Source organism: Podarcis pityusensis (assembly GCF_964106645.2).
Source record: "Podarcis pityusensis genome assembly, chromosome: 7".
NCBI classification, from domain to species: domain Eukaryota; kingdom Metazoa; phylum Chordata; class Lepidosauria; order Squamata; family Lacertidae; genus Podarcis; species Podarcis pityusensis.
In genome coordinates, this window is record NC_138031.1 from 30,672,560 (window position 1) to 30,696,951 (window position 24,392).

General features: G+C 39.8%; 1 protein-coding gene across 1 annotated transcript in view; it reads right to left on the reverse strand.

The window, feature by feature from the left end:
• Positions 1-819: 819 nt before the first annotated feature.
• ZC2HC1A (zinc finger C2HC-type containing 1A) overlaps positions 820-24,392 on the reverse strand; it is a 31,637-nt gene continuing 8,064 nt past the window's right edge. Inside the window, exons 2-9 of the mRNA XM_081013591.1 lie at positions 18,099-18,175; positions 16,843-16,959; positions 14,554-14,695; positions 10,833-10,981; positions 9,487-9,562; positions 6,856-6,961; positions 5,323-5,433; positions 820-4,053 (exon numbers count right to left, since the gene is read on the reverse strand). Coding sequence (XP_080869717.1) covers positions 3,879-4,053; positions 5,323-5,433; positions 6,856-6,961; positions 9,487-9,562; positions 10,833-10,981; positions 14,554-14,695; positions 16,843-16,959; positions 18,099-18,175 — 953 coding nt within the window. The 3' untranslated portion in view covers positions 820-3,878. The remainder of the gene's footprint in view (positions 4,054-5,322; positions 5,434-6,855; positions 6,962-9,486; positions 9,563-10,832; positions 10,982-14,553; positions 14,696-16,842; positions 16,960-18,098; positions 18,176-24,392) is intronic.

Sequence of the window (24,392 nt, forward strand, 5' to 3'; positions counted from 1 at the left end):
GGGTTTGACTTGCATAAAGGTTAAGCTGCAGGGACCCAGTTAATAGCACACTACAGTGGTGCCTCGCAAGACGAAAAGAATCCGTTCCGCGAGTCTCTTCGTCTTGCGGGTTTTTTCGTCTTGCGAAGCAAGCCCATTAGAGGTTTAGCGGCTTAGCGCTACAGTATTAGCGGCTTAGCCGGCTTAAAGATCAGCTGATAAGCGGCTTAACATCAGCTGTTAAGCGGCTTAAAGATCAGCTGATAAGCGGCTTAGCATCAGCTGTTAAGCGGCTTAAAGATCTGTTGATAAGCGGCTTAGCATCAGCTGTTAAGCGGCTTAAAGATCAGCTGATAAGCGGCTTAGCCATAAGCGGTTTAGCGGCTTGGAAAAAAGGGGGGGGGAAAGGAAAAAAACCCCGCAGGAACTCGCAAGACATTTTCGTCTTGCGAAGCAAGCCCATAGGAAATTCGTTTTGCGAAGCACCTCCAAAACGGAAAACCCTTTCGTCTAGCGGGTTTTCCGTCTTGCGAGGCATTCGTCTTGCGGGGCACCACTGTATATACATTTACAATTTCTATTGCACACGAATACCCAGTTTCAAACTTTAGGTCAGCTTGCTTGATCGGGGAAGGCTGAACCCTTTCAACAGTATGACAAGCCACAAGACCCTATCAGGATTCAGTGTCAAGTAGCTTGCCCACATCTAGTTCACATCACCCAAGTATTGAGAAAGATTTCAGGATCTGACAGCTTATGTACTAACTTAGCAGCAAGGGTGCTGCCGGAAAAACAAAACAAAGGAACCTACTATGCAACATTAAGAAGAAGAATAAAAAATGTATGCAACAATTGCTTTATTGTTAACAAAGGACTAGATAACATACAGCAAGCATGTACAGATTGCTTTCGCAATGATCCCAATAAACATTTAGGAAAATCCAAAACGCAAGTCAGAGCAAAGAATAAAAGGTCACATAACTAGAAATTAGATGACAGTTACAAAAGAGAGAGGATACAATATATTAAAAGATCAGGCAGATACAGTAAGAAATCTGTATTGTTAGGTAGGTGTAATAAAGCATCTGCAGAAACACAGGAAAGCATTTATGTTACATAAATATTTGAGATCTTTGGTGAATGAAGATGCATATGAAGTCTCACCCAAAACAAAGCAACATCCACACAAGACTCTCAAAAGCATGTAGATCATTCAGAAATTTCCCAACATACCAGTCATCTCTTTCACAAAATGCAAAAAAAATAAGTGGAATACCAGATTGATCACTAGATTTCCACCACTAAGTACAATACAAATTAGCTTTTCTGATGCTAAGACTGATCTCTGTGCTGCTCTGCCATTAGGGCAATACAAGGTGTACATTTTCCAAATGTGTAGAGTCAACTCTGCGGCTAAAAGTAACCTGAAGTAACTCTGAGTGAATTCTTAAATATATTGAGCTCATCTCAGTATCATTATTTACATGAGATATAAATCTGTGGCATAACGTTAATGTATTTAAAAGTAAGATTTCAAGCAAATAAACAAGATGTATAATATAACTTACCAGATTTTCTAGTAAATGAAAAGGCAAAAGGAATGTTTTGAAAAACTCTTGTTTTCCTTAGTATTCTGAGGATTAGAGGAGGGGGAGACCCTTTCATATGGAAACAAAATGTTACTGCATGTTTAAAGTGATTATTTTATAGATTAACCACCACCATTTAAAGACAGAGAACCCTATTATGAAATGATGCAATGTCATTGATTGGTTCAGAAATGTGATTCTCCATTAACATCAATAACATTTTCGTTATAAGTGGTTAGGTTTGTCGATGCCTTTTTGATTTCTATCACACGGACGAGCTCATCACACAGAACAATCACTCTTTAAGATTTTATAATGGTGCCTTCAAGTAATAAATCAACACACATAATTATTTCTGGTTTAGGTTGAACATGCCCATTATAGTGATTTCATCATGAAGCAATATGATATATTGGGCTCAGTTTTTTGTTTTAATGAAAACCTTTAAAAGTGCAACTTCCTAAATTATTGAATTTACCCCCGCCATTAAAACGTAACTATATATAATCAAAGATAGTACACTAATCTACTAATACAGATTGCAGACAAAGTATTCATAATTTTTTTTTAATAAAAAGAAAAGGTCTGGAAGGAACACCTAAGAATAGAGGGAGAATAATGTGAGCTATGCATAATAGTGCACACCTCAATGAAGTTCTAGACATCTTCTCCAGTACTGGTTCAGTTCCCCCACATTTAGCCATTGTAGCAGAACAACTAAGCATTATATAATGGCTGAATATTAGCCATTTGTATAGAACTGAAAATTGGGTCACAGGACAAGGTTTTGGATACTGCAGTTAAAATTGTACTTTTCATTTCTGAGCAACCTAAGATCCACAAATAATCCTACATCAATGAATTTGTTAACTCTAATAATAAGGGACCTTCAATTTACCACCAGCAAGCATACTAGAAAGTTGAAACAGGAAAAGTAGCTTGATCAACCAGTTGCATTTCCAGTTGCCATTAGTCACATCATTCGAAAAGATGAAAATAAGGTTAGATTAATGTCAGGTCAAATACTACAAAGTGCCCAGCTGACAGGTTAAATTGTTTCTTTATAAGATGTGACCACGGCTTAGAAATAACTGTTGGAACCAAAAAGGTCAAAATGATTTTGAGAAAGGCAGAAATGAGGGCTCTTCTCCATAGGAAAAATAATTTCTGTGAAAATGTATGCTATTACTAAGACAAACAACAATACTGATATAGGTTAAGGGCTCCAGTGGGTCAATGTACTCCCTGTGAAGCCAGTTTATTTTGATTTGGCTGCAGAAGGTACCAAAAACCCCTAAGCAAAAGATACTGCAAAGAAGAAGAAAAAGCATTATTCAGGTACCATGTTCTGAAACTCATTTGTTCTTCTAATAATTATTATATAACAAGTGATTCTCTTTCTATTGTATCTTACCATCATTGCAATAGCCACAAAACTCTATAAAGTGGGCATAATAATTTAGACCATACTGGACAAACATTAAAACTATGCTTATATTTGTTTTTAGAAAATAAGGAGCAGGGCTTTACAAATAATGGAAAAAGAGAGCGGTGTAGGAGAAGCTTGATAAAGGATGAGATTCAAAGTACTACTTATACATCCTCCATTCATTATAGTGAGGTTTGCAGGAAAAGCTGCCATTGGCAATTGATTCCATAGATATCTGAAGGTGAACTATTTTGCAAAACTAAGAATTATATTTAAAGAAAGGAATGTGAAAATTGGCTGGGGAAAATCTGGTACCACACACAAAGGAAGCATCTGTACAATGGACATTATAACATGTTTTGAAAGCAGACTCGGAAAAAATGCCAATCAGGTAGAATAATAACATAAACAAGATCGGTAAATCTGAACCTTTTTTGTTGGTTAGTAAGGTTTATGAGAACCTACTCATCAAGTTATCTACAGCAGCCAATATTCTCTAGATTCCCTTATTGGATGAACTTATTCGGGGTAACACTATTATGGGTGAATAACGAGAACCATGTAAGAATATACAGTAATACATAGCAGGATTACAAAAAACAAAACGCCCCCCCCCCCCCCTTCTTGAGTTAATTCGCTCCATTAAAGATATTTCCAACAGTGTCTCAAGAATATCTTCTTGAATGGCACAGCTTCAGGTACCTATCAATTATATACAGTATATTTATATCTATATAAATTATTCTGCAACCAAAAAGAATTGCTCTCAGAAAATTACTATGGTGTTTTAGCACAAGTTCAGATGGGAAAGTACAGCGCAGAATTCCATGCAGCCATAGCAAACAGAGGAGCTCTCTTTTATCCTACTTTACAGAAGGTGTTCACAAAACCATTCTTCGAACTCCACATTCACAGCAGAATTTTGCAGATTCCACCGGGTATTTGGCGCCGCATTCGTAACAGAATTTTGGTAACTGTGCAGGTGAATTTCCCTCATTGCTTTTTGAACTTGCTCCATTGACAGAAGATGAGCAGTCTCCACTGTCATATCCAGTTCTTCATCAGCCATTGAACATTCAAAATGGAGAACATTATAGAGTTTAGATAAATGTTAATAGTTTATGCGTGATTTGCAAAGCATTCATTCTGACCTTTCCCTTACAATAGTTCTTCAGTAACGTATCATTCCAAAAACATGGCCTTCTTACTACAAAATAAAATAAAATCCCACAATACTTCCTTGCTGGATTATACAACTCAAACTCCATGCTAGCACTGGAGAACCTTAGGCCAATGGAATAAACTGAAAGAATCAAATTAATAGGCCCTTGTGTCAAATGTAAGGGCCCAATGGAACATGAAATAGAAGTTCTGTGATCAGGATATTCTATACTTCTTGCACTGCTAACTGGAAACCTCATCAGGCTCCCGTGGAAGATCAGGAGGTGATATTCAGTATGCCTTCCATCATGCTCTTTCAGCTGATATAAAGCCATTCCCGTTAAGTGACTACTAGTTGCCCTGGTCTGCCCCTCTACAGAAAGGAAAGGTTACACCATCTCTTCCCATAATAACAGTCCTGATTATTAAAGCAATCCTGTAGGAAAAGATATGGAAGGGTCTGGATCGTGTCATATCTAGAAGGGACATAAAGGACACAAGTAAGCTCAAATTCTGTGGGCAATGGAGCAGAGAATAGAAGTCCAAGGTGCTATATATAAAGCACAGGCAGATGCTAGCAGTTAACCTCTGAAACTCTTAGAATATAATAATTATTGCATTTGTTAATTTCCTGCCTTTTCCAGGAACCAGGACTCAAGGTGGCTTACAGGAACATGAATAAAACACAGAAATGTAAAAACATAGAAGACAGGTAGCTTAAAATTTAATTAAACTATGATAGAATAAAAACAATATAAAAAAGAAAACTATTTACATGCAGATAGTAAAAAAGAAAAAAGCACAGAACTATTAAAATCATTTTCCTTAAAAAAATGTCAGTTCCCAAAAGCCTGTTGGAATAAGGTCTTCATTTGCTGGTGGAAGAACAAGGAGGGAGTCTAACCTCTCTAGGAAGGCAGTACCAAAGTCTGGGAGCAGCCACTGAGAACGTGCCTGTGATTCTTTTAAGTATTCCATTCCAAGGCCAGTTGTCTTATCCCTCAGTATTTATTTGTGATGTTATCCCCTCCCCCCCCCCCAAATCAAGTGCCTAGGCTGAATTGTTTTTTTAAAGTGTAATTGTAACACCGCCACAACAAGACAGTAATCTTCAGATATATGAAAGCCGTAAATACTTCCAGAAAGGCAAAAATCATGAATTACCTGTTTGAGTAGTTTTCAGTACTATAAGCTTTTCTTTTGTTTGCCAGCATACCTATGCCAGCATTCCGTGCCACATTAGTAGGTGCAACTGTCCGTGATTTCATGGACCCTCTAAAAGATAACAGTAATTCAGTCAATTAGGCAGAATTTAGAAGCAAACAAAAGCTTAGGGTACGAGCCAGTGTCAACACACAATAAGATGCTGTGCACACAGAGGTGTCTCTCTGTATGTAGCAGGGCTGCCAGTGGGGACTGGTGCTTGGGGTGTGAAGGGAGGCATTAGGGTTCACTGACCATGCTAAACAACGAATTGGCTCTGACAACAAGTTACACTGGGATCAACTGCAGTAGGAAGTTCCCTCCTGAAGGTGTGCTGTCATTTAGAACTGTCACTGGCGTCATCACAATGTCAGGTGATCAACAAGTGGCTGGCCCCACCCACCTGTCAAAATGGCACCCTGGGTGGAGAGGTTGAGATCTGGCCTGCCAGCTGGGAATGGTTTTCCACCTTTGATATGCAAACGTTTCCCATGTTGAATTCTTTGGCTCTGATCCCAAATTCTAGAGGTGCTTAGATGTACACATGAAATGCAATTTCTGCAGGCTTCCCCATTAACTTCAGTGGGGAAGAGGCAGTTCCGAGCATTCATCTCCATGTTCAAAGCAGTTTACTACCAACAGAAGTCAACGGGGAAGCTCTTGCACATATGGGCTCCAGGGGGCAGGTGATTGCAGCTGCTAGTCTGGTTCTGTTTCTGGTTAGATAATTACCCACAAACTAAACTGTCATATACACTGAAGTCTCTCATGGGGGTTTATTTAAACCAATTCCAGGTTCAGTAGCTTGACGTACTGTCCAAAGATAAAAAATCTCTACTTTAGATTTGGTTCTTCGCCTTTCAACATGAACAGACTTAAAAACAACAAAGGAGAAACGGGAAAACAAGTTCAACTAAATGAGAGGGCAGAAGTCAAGCAGCCCCAAGCAAACACTATAGTAAATTCAAAATACACCAGAGCCACATACATATTCAGAATAGCATTCTTTTAATTGTCACACACTGTCTCACATCAGCAGCAATTAAAAAGCAATGTCTAAATTTATTTTCAAATATAAGCCCTAAACCCCATTGCTACTAATATGTTTTATCTGCTTTTCTTGCAGAGATCAAATATTGCCACCTAGAGTACAAGAGAAAAATATGCAGTTGTTTGGGGCCGTTAGCCCAAATTAGCATTGACTATTGATATCAAGAGCTTCCTGCTGATGTTCCTCCATTGCTTCTACCACACAAACATTCAGCAGTAAGAGTAATCGCAATACACAAAATATACTGATTGATACAGTGCCTGAGAATCTGTGTGAGACGAACTGATTTTCAACCTAGCGATTTTCAACAAAATATTATTGTGCTGCACAGATTTTCACTGTATTTATAAAATTCACTCTTTTACACAGAAACCACCACGAAGGACGAAGTATTCAAAGGTGTTTATTAAATACTATGCGTACAGCGTTAACTGTGCACTTACCCTGTTTGGGGGCTTGTCCTTGTTGAGTTTTTATGAGCTGGAGACAAACTTTGGATTTTACTTCCCACTGGCCCACTTGTAGACAGAATTTTATTTGCAGGTGTACCTTTTTAAACAAACATGGAAATATCATTTCTGTGCTTAGCAGCTTTACTTTATTCTTACTTCACATCATGAAACTACATGCAATGAGGGAGTTTCTGTGATTTGATACCCTGAATTAAGAGGAGGCGTCAGAGCTGACAAATGGGATTGCAGCTGCAGTACTGCTGGGTGGGTGTTATCCTCCTCCCCAGTACAGTTGTACCTTGGAAGCTGAACAGAATCCGTTCCGGAAGTCCATTCAATTGGAAGCTCCTGCAGCCAATCGGAATCCATGGAAGCCCCGTCGGACGTTCGGCTTCCAAAAATAGTTTGCAAACCGGAACAGTCACTTCCGTGTTTGCAACATTTGGGAGCCAAAATGTTCAGGAACTAAGCTGTTCGACTTCCAAGGTACGACTGTATGTATTAGTCCTAGTGAAGTACAGTGGTACCTCGGGTTAAGTACTTAATTCGTTCTGGAGGTCCGTTCTTAACCTGAAACTGTTCTTAACCTGAAGCAGCACTTTAGCTAATGGGGCCTGCTCTTGCTGCCACGCCACTGCCGCACGATTTCTGTTCTCATCCTGAAGAAAAGTTCTTAACCTGAAGCACTATTTCTGGGTTAGCGGAGTCTATAACCTGAAGTGTATGTAACCTGAAGGGTATGTAACCCGAGGTACCACTGTACCTTAATTGTGAGTCTCCCCAACCTTCCCCTGCTGTAAATAAACAGCAACTTCAGGATGGGCAGATTTTGACCGAGAAAGCAGCAAAGCTGGGCCAGTGGGGAGAGGAAGCACTGGCCAACTGAGGCAGAGAGAAATGAAGTCCAGTTATTCACCACAAAGAGCACTGAAGTGACCCTGTAACTGCCTAGTATCATCTTAGCAGGGCAATCATGGAAGATAATGACTTGCCCAGAAGACTTCAGGCTGTGTGGGGATTATGGACATAAAAATACTTTTTCTGTATTAGGAAAAAAATACAGTTCTAGTTCAGCATCCTATTTTTCTTAATAGCCAACCAGATTTCAAGCCAGGTTTCCCCATCCAAACCCAAAGCTCTATGCAATAGAACATGCTGACTCATTATTCAGGAGGTATATCAATACCACAAGCAAGGCTAGCTGCCCTACAAGTCATAATTTAATGTATTTTACAGTAGCCATGCAAAAGTTTAAAAATAAATCAGGCTGTTTTCCAGCATTTCCCACTGTTTGATACATCACCTTCCTACCCAATCACTGAAATGTTCTTCTCAAGTCAGGACGAACAAGCATCATAGTTTCTTTGTGCAGTTTTAAATGGCCACAAGAAGCAGCCACAACAGGCACCGCAAGAAAGCAAGAGAGGCAAGGTACCCTGTCTCGAAAGCATAGCTTTTTCTCATCTCCTACTCTCCTAGCAGTAATACTGCCTTAGTAACAGGCCTGAAAGCACTGCACAACTGTTTTCAAGATTCTAGGTAAAGGTAAAGGGACCCCTGACCATTAGGTTCAGTTGTGGCCGACTCTGGGGTTGCGGAGCTCATCTCGCTTTATTGGCCGAGGGAACCGGCGTACAGCTTCTGGGTCATGTGAACAGCATGACTGAGCCGCTTCTGGCGAACCAGAGCAGCGCACGGAAACGCCGTTTACCTTCCCACCGGAGCGGTATCTATTCATCTACTTGCACTTTGATGTGCTTTTGAACTGCTAGGTTGGCAGGAGCAGGGACCGAGCAACGGGAGCTCACCCTATCACGGGGATTTGAACCGCCCACCTTCTGATCGGCAAGTCCTAGGCTCTGTGGTTTAACCCACAGCACCACCTGCGCCCCTTTTTCAAGATTCTACATCTCACCTTTAAAGCAATAAAATAAATATTTTCTCTTTTAAAATGTGATGACTGAGAAGAACACAAAGAGTTTATCACAGTATGCAGCCTCAAAGCATTCACTCAATCACCTTCTGGTTATACTGTACATAGTTGAGCCACTGGTCTACCTAGCTCAATAGTGTCTACACTGACTGGCAGCTGCTCTCCAGGGATGTCTGCACATATCAGAGATGAATCCTGCTACTGAACTCTGTAGCAACATTTGCAAGTAACAAGCTCCATGGGAAGGTCTATATCATTGGCCTTCTGTTTCAACTTGAAATTCTTCAGTCGTGAAGATAAACACCAATAAACCATGGGAGAGCTGGGATGGGGAAACCAGATGTGGTTGGTTTGCAATTCCCATTTAGCTTCTGTCCGTATGGCCAAATGCCAGGGATAATGGGAGGTGCAGATCAGCAACCTGCTGAAGACTACAGAAGTTTGCATGCACACTGCAATAGCTTGGGTCCTTGATTCACATAAAGTAATGGCTGCAACAGCCATCTGTAGGCATCTCGTACCAAGGATTCCTCAACCCCCAGGAATAGAGGAAAAGGGGTGGCAGGAAAACTGTGTTCCATTCATGGAAAGAAAATCAGGATCCAAGCCATTATATCTATTAGCCTTGAGGCAATATTTATTCATGCATTCCTGATATGCAACTACAATAACAACTTTATTGACATTACTTGGTTGTGGTAAGCGTGATGAGGCTGGTGGTGTTATTCCTGATGGAGGCATCTTCTTTACTGATGGTGACTTGTACTGAAACAGACACAAAAACCAGTCATTGAACACCTCAGTCATACGGTTTCATGTCTTGAAATACTGTAATGATAAATAGCTCTGTATCTCATGGGGCGTTTGCAAATGTACCATAAAAAGTGGGTTCGAAATGCTGTGGTTTTTTCACTTCATCCAGGAAAATCTAGCGTCTACTCACCTATTACTATGAAAAGAACAATGTACATACCAAATATTCCAATGCTGATTTAAGTAAAGGCTGAGTGATCATCTTTTTATATGTTCGTAAGAAAATAAAAGCTGTGCTGGATCAGGCCCAAGGCCCATATCGTCCAGTACAGTACTCTTGTTCTCACAGTGGCCAACCCAACATTCCTGGGAAGCCCGCAAGCAGAAACTGAGTGCATCAGAGCTCTCCCCACCTGCATTTCCTAGCACCTGGTACACACAGGCATGATTCTTATAGTGGAGGTGGAACACAGTCATCATAGCTAGCAGCCATTGATATCCCTGTCCCTTATTAATCTGTCTAATTCTCTTTTAAAGACATTCAGGGTGGTAGTTACCACCATCTCCTCTAACAGCAAATTCCATAATTTGACTATGTTTTGTGTGAAGCAATACGGACACTTCCAACATTCATCTTCACCGGATTTCGATCAATTCCAGTACAGTTGTACCTTGGATCTCAAACGCCTTGGTACTCGGGCATTCTGGCTCCTGAAAACCACAAATCCGGAAGTGAGTGTTCCGGTCTGTGAACGTTCTTTGGAACCTGAACATCCAAAGGGGCTTCCGCGGCTTCTGGAGCTTCCTGCAGCCAATCAGAAGCCACGCTTTGGTTTCCGAACATTTTGGAAGTCGAATGGACTTCCGGAACGGATTCCGTTCAACTTCCAAGGCGTGACTGTATTATAAAAGTGGGAGAAAAACTTTTCTTTACCAACTTTCTCTACACCATGCATAATTTTATACACCTCTATCAAGTCCTCCAATACTTGCCTTTCCTCTGAGTTATAAAGCTGCAAATGTTGTCACCTTCCTCATAGCAGAGTTGCTTCATCTTCTTGACCATTTTGGTTGCCCTTTTCTGAAGCTTTTCCTCCCTTCATGAGGGGAAGTGACCAGAACTGTACACAGTATTCCAAGCGTGACTGCACCATAGATTGGTATAACTGCGCGATGCTATTGGCTTTTAAATTTTTAATCCCTTTCCTGATGATCCCTAGTGTGGAATTACTTCACTTCAGGCAGGGTTTATTATTCATCTGAGCAAATAATAATCATTCACCTGCGTTCGGGTAGGAAGCTTCCCTTTAGAATCAGTAACCACTTTTCCTTTATTAGTAATACGCGCTGCCTGTTCTTTGCAGAAATTGATGTGCCGATCAGCTGCACTTTCATTAAATCTTCTCTGGCAATATGGGCACTGGATATAATCTATATTCATCAGCAATTCATGAGACACAAAGAACAGTACAGGTTATTTATTAATTTAGTCACTCTGGTTTTATCCCAACTTTAACTCTAGACCAGACCCACAAAGTGCATGACAATAAAAACAGAAAACTGCTATAATATCTGAAACAGCATTATAAACGTGTTAAAAATCAAAAGCAAATCAGTAAAAATCAATGAAGATTCCTGAGTATTGAAGCCATCAGCATTCAAAAGCCCTCCCCAAAAATGCACATAAAAGCCAAAAGCAAATGGGTTTTTGCTTTTTAAGGAGGCAGGTCCAAGTGATAGTGGCCACCATTAAAAGAAGTCTGCTGAACAATACAAGCCTAGCTTTTGAGTGTTAATGCAGGAGGAGTACCTGGAGCCTGCCTGACCACCTAATCCCAAAATATCAAGTTGTAGATTGACAAATAACTCCTAACCCTAAGGGACCTAGAATATGCTTTTTCTATAAAGGTTTCACCACCAGTTCAACCACTGGGACAGGCAATGAAGGGAGATTATCACCTCTCAACTTGTCTTCAGTTGAGACTTAACGTATCAGGTTGGGCAGGAGTCAAGCAAGCAGGTAATATGTTAGACCTTTCCAATAATCCTACAGCTTCAGATGATGAAAGTTAGAATTTATGCAAACACACACAACTGATTAATGCACTGAATGTTTCCAATACAGCCGTACCTCCACTTATGTATCCCTCCAGTTACGTAAACTTTGGGATACGTAAGCAGCAAACCCAGACGTATAATTCCGGGTTTTCGCCACACGCGCATGCGCAAAATTGCTCTATGTACTGCGTGCATGCGCAGAAGCGCCACCTCCAGCAGCAAATTTCTCGGGCTGCGGCCGGAGCTCCGGAACAAATCCCGTTCGCAACCGGAGGTACCACTGTACAAAGTCAGTGGCCAATGTGAAATCCAGCTGGAATAGATCTGAGTGACTGCAAAATCTCAACACATATAACAAATATACACCTTTAAGTGCCTGGCAAAAACGTTCCTTTTTAACCAGGCCTTTGGTTGATTTGATTGACATGCTGTGCCCTTTTAAAATGTGGTGGGGGGTTTTTTTGGGGGGGCGGGATTATTGGGTTGTTCTTTTTATTTTTATTTTGATTATGTATTTTGTGGTTTTATATTTTTATTTTATTTTGTGAACTGCCCTGAGACCTCTGGGTACAGGGCCGTATATAAATTCTTCAGCAACAACAAGTAAGTCACAGGGAACTATTCTGACCATGTTTAGGGCCTTTAACCAACTGGAAACCTTCTGTTAGACAACACAGCAGACATCACAGTAAAGGAGAAACACAGGAGGTTTTGCCATCACTGGCAAGGAGTACACTTTCAAATTAACTCAAGCCTGTGTTTTGTCAGACTTCCTGGAATTTTCTGTCACTGGCACTCCAAGCACTATTCCTGCTGTCTCATCCTTTGCCGGTACAAGATGCAGCAAAACATTCTGGGAACCAAATATAGCAAGCAGACTCAGCTTTTGGTTAACTATAAGCTTTCCAGATTATATCTGAGTGCCATCGAAATACTCCTACAAGGCAAAGTCAAAAATGCAAAGAGGAGAGCCTAACAATAATTTTATTATTTATACCCCACCCATCTGGCTGGGTTGCCCCAGCCACTCGAGGATCTAATGGCAGCTTGGAGAACTTTCTCTTACAGACACGTAACTTTTTCCAGCATTGCAATTTTTGACACAAGAATGATTCCGTCACAGCACTTTGGGAAGGAGAATAGACCGAAAAAACAATATTATATCCGTGGCTGTGTGACGCCCAAGCTAAAAAAAACATTAAAATTCTGCATAACTTATTTTGCATTGCTTATTCTGTGATTTTATTCTTAGTATAATTTATTTTGATTTTGCTAGATGCAAAGGTGATATTCAGCTTTGCTGGGGACTAAAGTAATTCCAAATACATAAAACATTTATTCAGGAACATCCCTAGTTTTAGAGATTTCCATGAGCACTGCTTACTTAAGCAGTATCTTTGAAGTCTATCTTTGCAGCCATAACGGCTAAAAAAACTGATCTGGAGGAAAGTGGGAAATGTTGATGCCAAGTTACCGCCATTTCGTCCCACGCCTCCATTTTATTTTCAGTCTCTACCTTCTCTGCAAGTGCAAAACTGACAAGGTCAAGTGACTAAAGAAAACGGTGCCAGTCACCAGCCTCTACTGAATTGAAAAGAAAGAATTCCTAACACTAGGTGCTCTGCTAGGACATGCAAAAGCCAATAATCCCTTCCACCCTAATGCAATCAGGACTAGAGATGAACCCATGAGAGTCTGGTCCGTCCCAGTTCTCAGAAGGGACAAGACAACATCTCTCACTCATAGATATTTAATGGATTTCTACCTGGGAAAAAATAGTAAAATAATAATAACAGGAACTTCAAAGGTAGTCTAAAACTCGTTTGATGCTTGTTTCTCTCTCCCCCCCCCCCTTTTCTTTTAAACTTCTAAAAGTATAACACCCATCCCTCTTGGCCTCCACACTGTAAACACTGGGGGCAGCCATGTTTTTTTGCCATATAATTTCCCTAAAGCAACAGGACACCATCAAGCTCCATGCCTCACAAGGGGACTTGCTGTAAGTGCATTCAAAGTGCACAGCAGCAAAAAGTCTCATGTGCTAACCATTACAGGCTGCGGCAAGCGATGTGCCCTACTTTCAGAAAGGAAAAAAATCTTTTTTAAAAGAACAGAGGCAGAACAGAACTCTCCAACCGCCTCTCAAATGATTCCACAGGGCTGCAATTTTTCAAGTGAACCACTGATCCAGGATCAAATCAGGCGAGTCCATTTTGCAATCTGAGCAGGAAAAGAGTCACACCCCACATCCCTAATCAGCACAACACAAAACTATTACTGGACCAACAATGTTTTGTTTTGTTTTATTTAATAAAATTTCTACACCTTTTGATTGTAAAAAGGCTCAAATCAGTTTACAAAATATCAATAAGCCTGTGTTCTTTTACGCTGTAGTGCCAAGCACAGCCTTCCTGAATCCTGCCTCTCTTTTCAAGTAGCTTCACCATCTCTGCCCTTTTTGTTCCCCTGGAGAGCCACTTTCTACAGATATCTAAATTTTAGATTTCTAAGACTATAATGGGTGTGACTTCTGAAAGTGTGATTTCAAGAGCAGACTTACTGGTTTGCACTCAGCCACTGGGGATGACTGTGTCTATGTTCCATCACCCCCTGAACCTGCCAGCTGAAAGCTCTGCCATGACCTAGGAGAATGCCTGCTCTTTTTAGGATGCCACTGGGGATTATGTTTCCCCTTCCCTTCATCTGTGCATTTAAGAGGTAAATCTCACCTTCTTAGTCTACCTTGCCTGCAGGCTTTTTGGATTAATTCCTTGCCCTCCCATTTTGAGGCAATGAAATGCCTTGAACTGTACGTTAGTCTTGTTTATGACCAGACAAAACACCTGACCCTTTGAGAGACACAGGTTGTGTCTGTCTAGTCATTCATTAGCAATATTGCTCAAAACAGATGCTGCAGTTGAAGCCCACAACGTCACATCACATACCAGGATCGTAAGTAGGTGGTGGTGGTGGTGGCAGTTTTCCACCTTCTTTAAGGACCTGATCAACTCCTTTGGCTGCTCGTATAGCTGCTATGAGTTCCTCGTGCTTTCTCCTCCAGTTTGATTGTTTCTTTGGGGGCTCCGGCTAAGAAGACAACAGAAGCAGCATACACAAATTAGCAATTTGATAAAAGTGATTTCTTCAGCTGGGCATACAATATTATATATAACACCACTAAATACATATCTTCCCTTAACCATGAAGTAATGTTGCTTTTCAGGAGATAAGCAGAGTTTATACAAAAGCTGTATTTAGATCCTTTGACAGGGAAGTTGTGAGAGCACTTATGAAACAAATATAGAAGCAATACATTTAATATTTCATTAGACACTGCTGACAGTGATTTCCAAAAAAGAACTCTGTATACCTAAGCGGAAGCAATGTGCACCTTTTCCATGGTCCTATACACTGGGTTAACCACTTCACTCTTTTGGCTGTATTTTCCTATTGACATTATTTACTTATCTCTGTGTTGCTGTTGTTATTTAAAGAATACCATGTATATAAGTCACCTTTCTGGTCCATGGAAAATCACTGCTAATGTCACAATAGCATGTCCAAAAAACAAACAAAATCCTGTACCAGTAAAACCAATGGAAACAAAATTTTGCAAAGTCTTTTTGAATACTATAACTCTGCCCACCAATCTAACTGATCTCAAAAGCCAATGATATCAGCAGGGCCTCCTGAATACCTATTTTAAGGCACAGACAGACGCATACAGGCAGTCATTCAAATAACCTGACTTTCAGCCACCTAGGGCTTTAAAAGTCAAAATCAGTACAGTGGACACTCAGGTTGTGAACGTGATCTGTGCGGGAGGCATGTTCGCAACCTGCAGTGTTTGCAACCCGCAGCACCGCGTCTTTGCACATGCAGGTCGCGATTCGGCGCATGTGCGAAGTGCGATTTAATGCTTCTGCACATGCACCAAAACCCAGAAGTAACCCATTCTGGTACTTCCGGGTTTGGCGCGGTGCGCAACCCAAAAACGCGCAACCTGAAGCGTCTGTAACCCAAGGTGTGACTGTACTTGAATTGAGCCTAGTACTGCATCAGTAATTAGTGGAACTGGTACAGAATCAATAAAATATGTTCTGAGAACCTGGGTCAAATGAGTACCCAAGCAGACATATTCTGCACCAGCAGAACTTTCTGAGTTGCATTCAAAGGCAGTCCCCTGTAGATATCACCTATGTGGCCTGGTTAGGAAGAGCCATTCTTTGGGAATCACTAGTATCGCCTGCTTTCATTCATAGTTTGGTAATTAGCTGCTGTGTTACGTCTGTTCCACCAAATATTGTTATACAAAATAAACTCCAGGTGGTGTATGACTATGCAAGCTTTTGATCTTAAGCATCGAAGAAATTCTGCATAATCAAACAGCTTGCAGACTTCTATACCAACAGAAACTGGGCTAGCGCATGATGTATTTCCTCTTTTCGTATACCACACAAGAAAAACTAGTCTTCTGAGATGCAGCATTTTTCACAGACACAATTTCTCTCTCTTTGCTGACTTAAAAAAAATCCTTGCCACAGAATCTGTGTTCAAAGCCAAGAGATGCAAAGTTCACAGTAAAATATGGCCCTGCTCTAGTCTTCCATGCTTGCTGGAACTCCTTTGAGAAAGACAACTTTTTGTTATGAACTTACAAACTTACAAAGTGGCTCTACTAATGCTCCTAATAACCATACTAGCTGAGATCCTAAGGAGGAAGCAAATGTCGTTCAACAATTACTTCTAAGCACAGTCATACCTCATGTTGCGTCTGCTTCAGGTTATGTCTTTTCAAGTTGCGTCCCGTGGCAACCCAGAAGTACCTGAACGGTTACTTCCAGATTTCGCAGCTCGTGCATGCGCAGAAGCGGCACTTCTGGATGCGAATGCTTCGAGTGCCTCTGGGACGGATTACGTCCGCAACTCGAGGTTTCACTGTAATAATGCTCAAGCTTGATTTATTCCCAATTCCATCATGCCACATATTTCAAATCCAACATTAATTAACAGTCAGTACTTTTTAAATATTTAAATTTAATCCCGGCTAGGATATTGTGTGATGTATGCTGCTTAAGGCAATTACCACACCCCTGCTAGATTTATTATATCCCACAGATTGTTATGAATAAACTTCCAAAGTCATCACGCACACACAGCTAATAACTGAACTACATGCCCATGGACATACAGTTGTCTAAAAAAAGGGAATATTCTAATGCTCCAGTACCTACCCGTGGCTTCAGAGGTTTGACGGTGGAAATATCAGTTCCCTCCGCTCTCTGTCTGCTGGAGTCAAATGCTTTTCTTTTTTTATTAGCAGCTCTTTGGCAAATGGGAACATGCTTCTTCTACAAGTAGAAGAGGAAAGAAATGCAACATTTATATTTCGAAAGCAGGTTTCCTCCCTCCCTTCCTCCTACTACCCAGCCCATCAAATAAGCAGGGAGACATGGGAGGATAAAACTTATATGTATTCTTCGCCATGCCACCTTACTCAATAGTATAAAACAAAGCTGAAGTTTCAAATGCAAATCCATCCCATAATGTACTCAGGACTTTTATGAATAGATTCATTAATACTGACCAAGGCTGCATTCATACGGCACTTTACTCTGTCTCCCCAAGATTTATTTACCTTTATGTGATCATTCACATGATACAAAAGTCTTTCCTGGAAATCTAGATGAAGTTCAGTGCTCATTTCCATATTAATTGTTTCCATAAAAAATCCATTTGCAACCCTGTTAACTTTGAAAATCATGAATTTTGTGTTGTAATTTTCCTGCAATTTCATGGTCATGGATTTTTATTTTTTAAAAAACAGTTTTATGTTGTGTGTCTTTGTTTCTCAATTTGATCTTTTTGCATGGTTTTGTAGGTTTTATGGTATTTTATGCATTGTGATTTGCTGTTTTGTTTTTTGATTATAGATTGGTAATTATTTATTGTGGGTGATAAGTGTGAACTGCTTAATTATTATTTGCTGGTGTTTAACTTAACTGTTTACCATTAGATTCTGATGGATTGTTGGAATGTTGCTTTGTGTTATATAAGTTGCTTATTTTAAAGTTATTGTGACTTTTATATTGGATCGGATTGTTACTATTAATGTTTGATGTTTTATTATGTTTTTATGTGTTGGAAGCTGCCCAAAGTGGCTGGGACAACCCAGCCAGATGGGCGGGGTATGAATAACAATTTATTTTTATTATTACTACTACTACTACTACTACTACTATAACACAGCCACTCCACGTCTGAATAATATGGGCAATAAACCCCATGTCTGAATGCAGCCCATATTATTAGGAACAAAACCAACTATGTATGTAACCAGTGATAACTGCTTAAATGTATTTACAATTAAGTAGTATACAAGTTCCATCAATTAATTAAATAAAACAATTCAAATTGGCACAATAGCTTCACTTTTAAATGAAGGATTAGACATGAACATATTTTAAAGTCACCTGACTTTTATACTCACTAATGCATTTGGGAAAAAAGTCCTCCCACAAATCTTGCATGGTAAAAGATCTTCCGCTGGTCCCACACTTCCGTTATCTTAAAAGAAACACACATATACATTATGGCATTGCAATTCCTACTTAACTCTTAATCTGCAATTATGTTTTCTGTAAATTGCTAAAAATGAAACTACAAGTCAGGCCTTAATTATAATAGAGCTCATAAGAGTCATTCATAACATTGCCTGCAGAGATTGAAATGATCTGCATTTCTCACATGGGAACATTAAAAGTTTTTCCTCCCATGAGCAGGAATAGAAAACCTGCTAAAATCTATGGTCTTTAGTGGTCTAATTATTGATTGGGACAGTGCCCCTAGTTTCTAACACTGAAATCCTACCATTATAAAATAGAATCAATCAGTATCTGAAGAACGCTGTGTAATATTTTGGAGGACATGAATAAAAGAGGCTAGATATGCAAGAAATTGTCTACATCAATAAATAATTTTTAGCACACAACTCCACCAGACAATACACTAATTTTAAAAAATTAAACTATGGGCAGAAACAAGGCCTATGAATGAGGTGTTGCATAGTTTTGTACATTGAATAAGACCGTGTTTTCTGTTCAGCAGAAAACAATGACTAGATAAGAATTCAAATCTTTTTGTTCCTTTTAAATGAAGCAGCATAAAAATCAACTATACTGACAGCAAAGAAGGCCACAGTCCTTCATCAGTATTTCAAGCAAATGTCTAAATATTACTATTCATTACCTCAACCCAGACAATATAAATAGCAAAAAAGAGAAAAAGAAAAAGCTTATCATCCTCCTTTTACATTTCATTTATGGATTCTGTATTGAGATTGCCAGCAAAACTCTAGGTACAGGACAATCCTTTTGCTGAGAGGACTCCCCCCCCAAAAAAATCACTCATTAGATCATCATCAAGTATTAGCCAAATTCCCAATTAAAATTGCCTGTGACAATGTACTAAAATATTGTACCAATACACAATACCTGTATCACCATATATTATAAAAGTTCCTCTGCTGAGAAACCTCTTAAAGGACAGGAAACTACAAGAAGGAAGCAGCTGGACTGGAATGACTTATGGTATCAGTTGTCTCTATACCAGTGCACAGAGAATGGAAAACAAACAAGATGCATTTGAGCCCTCAATAGAGGGTGACAAATATGATCTAATAGGCATTACTGAAACCTGGTGGGATGACATTAATGACCGGAATGTAAGAATTGAGAGGTATATGGCCTATTCAAAAGAAATAGCCCAAACAGGAAAGAAGGAGAAGTAGCATTATATGTAATGCATGTGTACAGTTGTGAAGAAATCCATGACTTAGAGCAAGGAATGCAGTTTGAGAGTGCATGGGATAAAAACTGTAGGAGAAGGAAACAACAGTGACCTTACTGTGAGTGTCTGCTATAGACCTCCAAACCAGACTAAAGGGATGATACCTTCCTACAGCAGATTACCAAACATTCAAAAAGGAGAGACATAGTAGTTGTGGCAGACTTGAACGGCCCCAATACTTGCTGGAAGTCAAACTCTGCCAAAAATGTAAGGTCCTACAAATTCCTCAATTGCCTCACTGACAAGAGCAGCAACTCCTCACCAATGTCAGTGGCACTGGCTCTCTTCTCTTGATAAGGAACATCTCCCACCCCCACTCCTTCCCCATAGATTAAATCCAGGCGCAGAGTAAATGACAATGTCCAGGCCAGGAGGACAGGTCCTGGCATATAGTCCTGATTTGATGTCAGTTAGAATCATTACAAATGGGGCTCAAAGGAGCTACTGCCCTCCCTTGCCCATGTCAGTGCTGATTCTGTTTTGTGCTAATAGCATAATGACAATGTACAGCACTACCGAACCCTCAACAAATAGTGTTGTATTGTTGCAGCCGTACTACTTTTTTTTCAGTCTCCCTATATGAGTGAACTACTGTTCTTGGCAGATGTCCAATCAACTACAGCTGTATTTACAAAAAGGAAAAAAAGTAATCTATTAGGAAAGTGAATTATTTCCTTTGTACTTCAACTGAGCAACAGAAAGAGAAAAGTCATTCTCTTTTAAAATGTACAAGAAACAATTATTGTCTCATTTTCCCCATTAAGTTCATATATGCATGGACTTTTTAAAAAGTAAGTTTTAAAAATACAAACAAAAAGACCATCAGAAAGAAAAGTTGCACATTCTCATAATCTAGAACCCTCTAGAGATACAGCCACAGGGTTTCCTCCCTATGGAAACTGTTTCAATCTATCAATCAATCAATCAATCAATCAATCAATCGTTTTATTTGTATGCTGCTTTTCCAAAGCCCAAACCATGCTCAAAGTGGCTCACAACATACAGTGGTACCTTGGTTAAGAACTTAATTCGTTCTGGAGGTCTGTTCTCAACCTGAAACTGTTCTTAACCTGAAGCACCACTTTAGCTTATGGGGCCTCCTGCTGCCGCCACGCCGCTGCCGCATGATTTCTGTTCTCATCCTGAAGCAAAGTTCTTAACTTGAGGTACTATTTCTGGGTTAGCGGAGTCTGTAACCTGAAGTGTCTGTAACCTGAAGCGTATGTAACCCGAGGTACCACTGTACATAAAACTACAGGTGCAACGAAGTCGCCATAAACAATAAATAAACACTGAAAAGTATACAACCAAACTGAATAATTTTCACATAAGATACAACTGCAAGATACAACAAATTAACAGCAGCAACAACAGCAACAACCTCCACCCAACAAAACATGCTAAATAATGCCGCAGCCCAATAGTCCGTTCACCAGACTCAGCTTTTGTAGCTGGAGTCAGTCAAGGCCCTGCCCTCCCAGACCACGTGGGAAAAGGCCTGCAGGGCAGGGAGCAGGTCTTCTAGGACGCACAGCCACGATGGTCTAAAACCCTGGAGAGTTGCTGCCAGTCAGTGTAGCAGATAATACTCAGCTCAGGAGAACGAGGAAAATTCTTAGGGACGCCTCACACCTGGCCAGCACTTCTTTAATCTTCTACCTTTGGGCAGGAGATACAGAAGTATAGTCAGTCCCACCAACAGGTTAAAGAACAGTTTTTATCCGTGGGCTGTTGGGCTGTTGAATGGGAAAAAAATGGTGTAATTGACTTCTGACAAGCACACAGAGCATGAACAAGACTGAGTGTATGTGGGGGGAGAGGGAGGCTCATTTAATTTCACTGCACACAGCTGGTGTAGTGACAATACAGGTTTATTATTATTATTATTATTTAGAGGGACTAATGGTATGACTCAGTATAAGGCCACGTCCTAAATTGCCAAGACAGATTTCATGCCATAACTTTTGCAAGCTTGAATAAGCTTCTTTATTTAAAAAGTATCCTCTGCTGAAGTTGGCTTGATGACACTTTATATTTAAGCACTTTCCTGGGAGGCACAGACAACCTGGAACTGCATGCATCCTCCCTCTACACCCTGCACAGAAATAAAAGCTGGCTTCAGAGGAGGGAAACCCTCTACTTCTGCACCCAGCATAGAATTACAGCACGGTGCTGCAGGAGTCTCTAGTATTTTTATTTATTTATTATTATTATTATTATTATTATTATTATTTGCATCTAGTAACTTTTGTGAGTTTATTTACAAGGCTGGATTACACATTCAGTAAGATCCAACATCCTGCAAGTTTTCATTGAGAGACTTAACCAAGAAAAAGGGGGCATGGAGGTTAGGTTTGACTCTGGTTGGCCATACCAGGAAGTCTCACAGGCCTTTATTATCAGATATAATAGCAAAGAAATTTGACTTCACATTCAATCTGCATACAGCAGCAGACCACCAGTGCTGTTAATCCACCTTTGCTTCACATAGCAAAGCACCACTTATCATCATCATCATCATATAACACCCTATATTATAATTCTGATACATTTATTCAAGTGCCATCACTTACACAACCAAAATGATAATAACTACGCACAAGACTGATGTATCAGGTATGGAACAACATCTAGCCTTGCAGAGGCAGCGTAACAGTAAGAGAGTGTGTCTACAAACAGCTCAACCGATTATCATGGGTAGCGGATCAATGGCAGCAATCTTGCTACTGCGTGCGCTTGTGAGTCTATACAAGATCAATGAAAGAAAAGATATCACTGGCCCTATTCCCTAACTATCAGTGGTATTTAATTATGCATGTAAGCTTCAAGGCATTTGCTGATATTTGTCTCTACAACATGAAGCAATTCACCTCTCAAAGAAGTCCTGGAAAAGAATATACAAAGAATGACACAAAGATCAGTACTTGGAAGCTGGCTTCCTTGTACTGATTTCATGGGCGTTTTTCAATAAATATGTGCTGACACTTCCTGACTCAGCTATCAGTAATCGAAAATATAATTAATGGGAACTCATCTTTCCTTTGTGTATATAATGAAGGAAACTGTTTGGAATGGATAATGATAAATATTCTATTGCCATTCAATCCTGCATCTTTATTTATCATCTTTACATACCTTTCAGATATATTCATGCAGTGATTTTTTCGGGGGGAGGGGGCATAGGGGTACGCATACCCCTAAACATTTTGTGAATCTAATGGGAGAAGAAACTAAAAAATTTAAAATTTTAAGTTTCTTCTCTAGCACAGAGAATTGTCAGTCCCATTGCTACCCCCAATGGCAGCCTCGTTTCCTGAGTCTCAGACAGAATGAGAGTACACCTAAACATTTTTTAGGGGGGGAAAGTACTGTATTCATGTATATGTCAAGCATGCATACCAATTACAATAAGTATATGGATTGGACTCCAATTCAACACTTCAGAAAAATGCTGGTTAGTGGTTCTGTGTTCCCTGCTGTAGTTTGCTCTGAATGTAGTTGTTGTATGCTAAATAAGTTCAAAAGACAAGGTAAAAATATGTTAAATAAATAAAGACTGGAGATGCAATGTACTAGAAGACAAAGTTGAAGGTCAGAAACTGAGAAAGCTTTGAATAGATGGTCACTTTTAAAAAAACCAGGCCAATTCCATAACATCCTTAAAAGACTGTGACATTTAACAAGTACAGTAGTGACCTAGATAGCAAGGAAAACCAGACAGAAAAAAGAAGTACAGTGGTATTGTAACTTTCATAATTATGCAGAATGTATTTTTATTTAACTTTCACAATTGAGCAAAGCAGTGTTAAAAAATGAGATATGCAAGCTAGGAGCTAAATGGCACCTTAAACATAGGTTATGGGCGCAACAACGGAATGTCTAGGCGTGCTTTTTTAATAACAATACAAAGCTGAAAATAAATGAACTGCAGCTAAAATATTATGTTCATTTTTCACATGCTCTACTCCTTCCTCTGCCCAACCCCCTAAAATTATTAAGAGGGTCTCTTCTCCAGTCTTCAGAGAGTAGCTGGGAAGCAGAAAAAAGGTCCTCCTTTCCTTCCATTCCAGTTTTAATCTGAAATCTTAGGCGCAGCACTGCGGCCAGAGCTCAGAAACTGCTTGCGCTAATGAAATTCCCAGTCGCAAAATGCTCCTAGAACAATGAGAGTTTTGAACACTGGAGCAAAGAGATGCATTTTCTATTGCCCCTGAATAACAATTTGTACTTACTACAATTTCTTCTTTTACAGAATTATTAAAAATAAAGAGCTTGGAGATTTTATTTATAATTAAATAGAACACAAATACAGTCGAATAGATAAAAAACACATGAAAGAAGCCCTGTTCTTTGCACCTGGTTGCATCAAGTGGAGACATCTAGTCTGGACCACATGATGCCCTGCATCTGCTCTTGGATTACCACTCCCAGCATGGCCAATGGTTAGGGCTCATGGGAACTGTAGTTCAGGGACTCAGCCATACAGCCGCAAATAAAAGATTTTAAGTGTGTTGTAAAGTGCAATACACAAATGTGACACTAGATGGCGATGGTAAGCCAAGGCAAATTCAATATATTTTTCAAAATGTTTTTTTTAAAAAGCATTTTCACAGCGTTTTTTATATGTGTGTAGATTCCACCCAACAATGCCTAGAGGCCATTGGGTACCATGTTCTTGATGGAAAGTTGCTTTGTTAATTTTAAAACATAATATATATTGTGTATAACCTGCTTTGATCACCATTTTGTGCCATAAATTCCTCATATTATTTTTGCTTTCTCACACACTGCAATGACTTATCAGCTACCCTGATAAATCAGTTTTAGTCATCTTACTCCAATGAACACTGATGTAAATAAAAGGGGAGGGTCATTGAGGAAACCTTTATAGTGGAACTTCAGGTTGCAGACATAATCCGTAACGGAGGCATGTCTG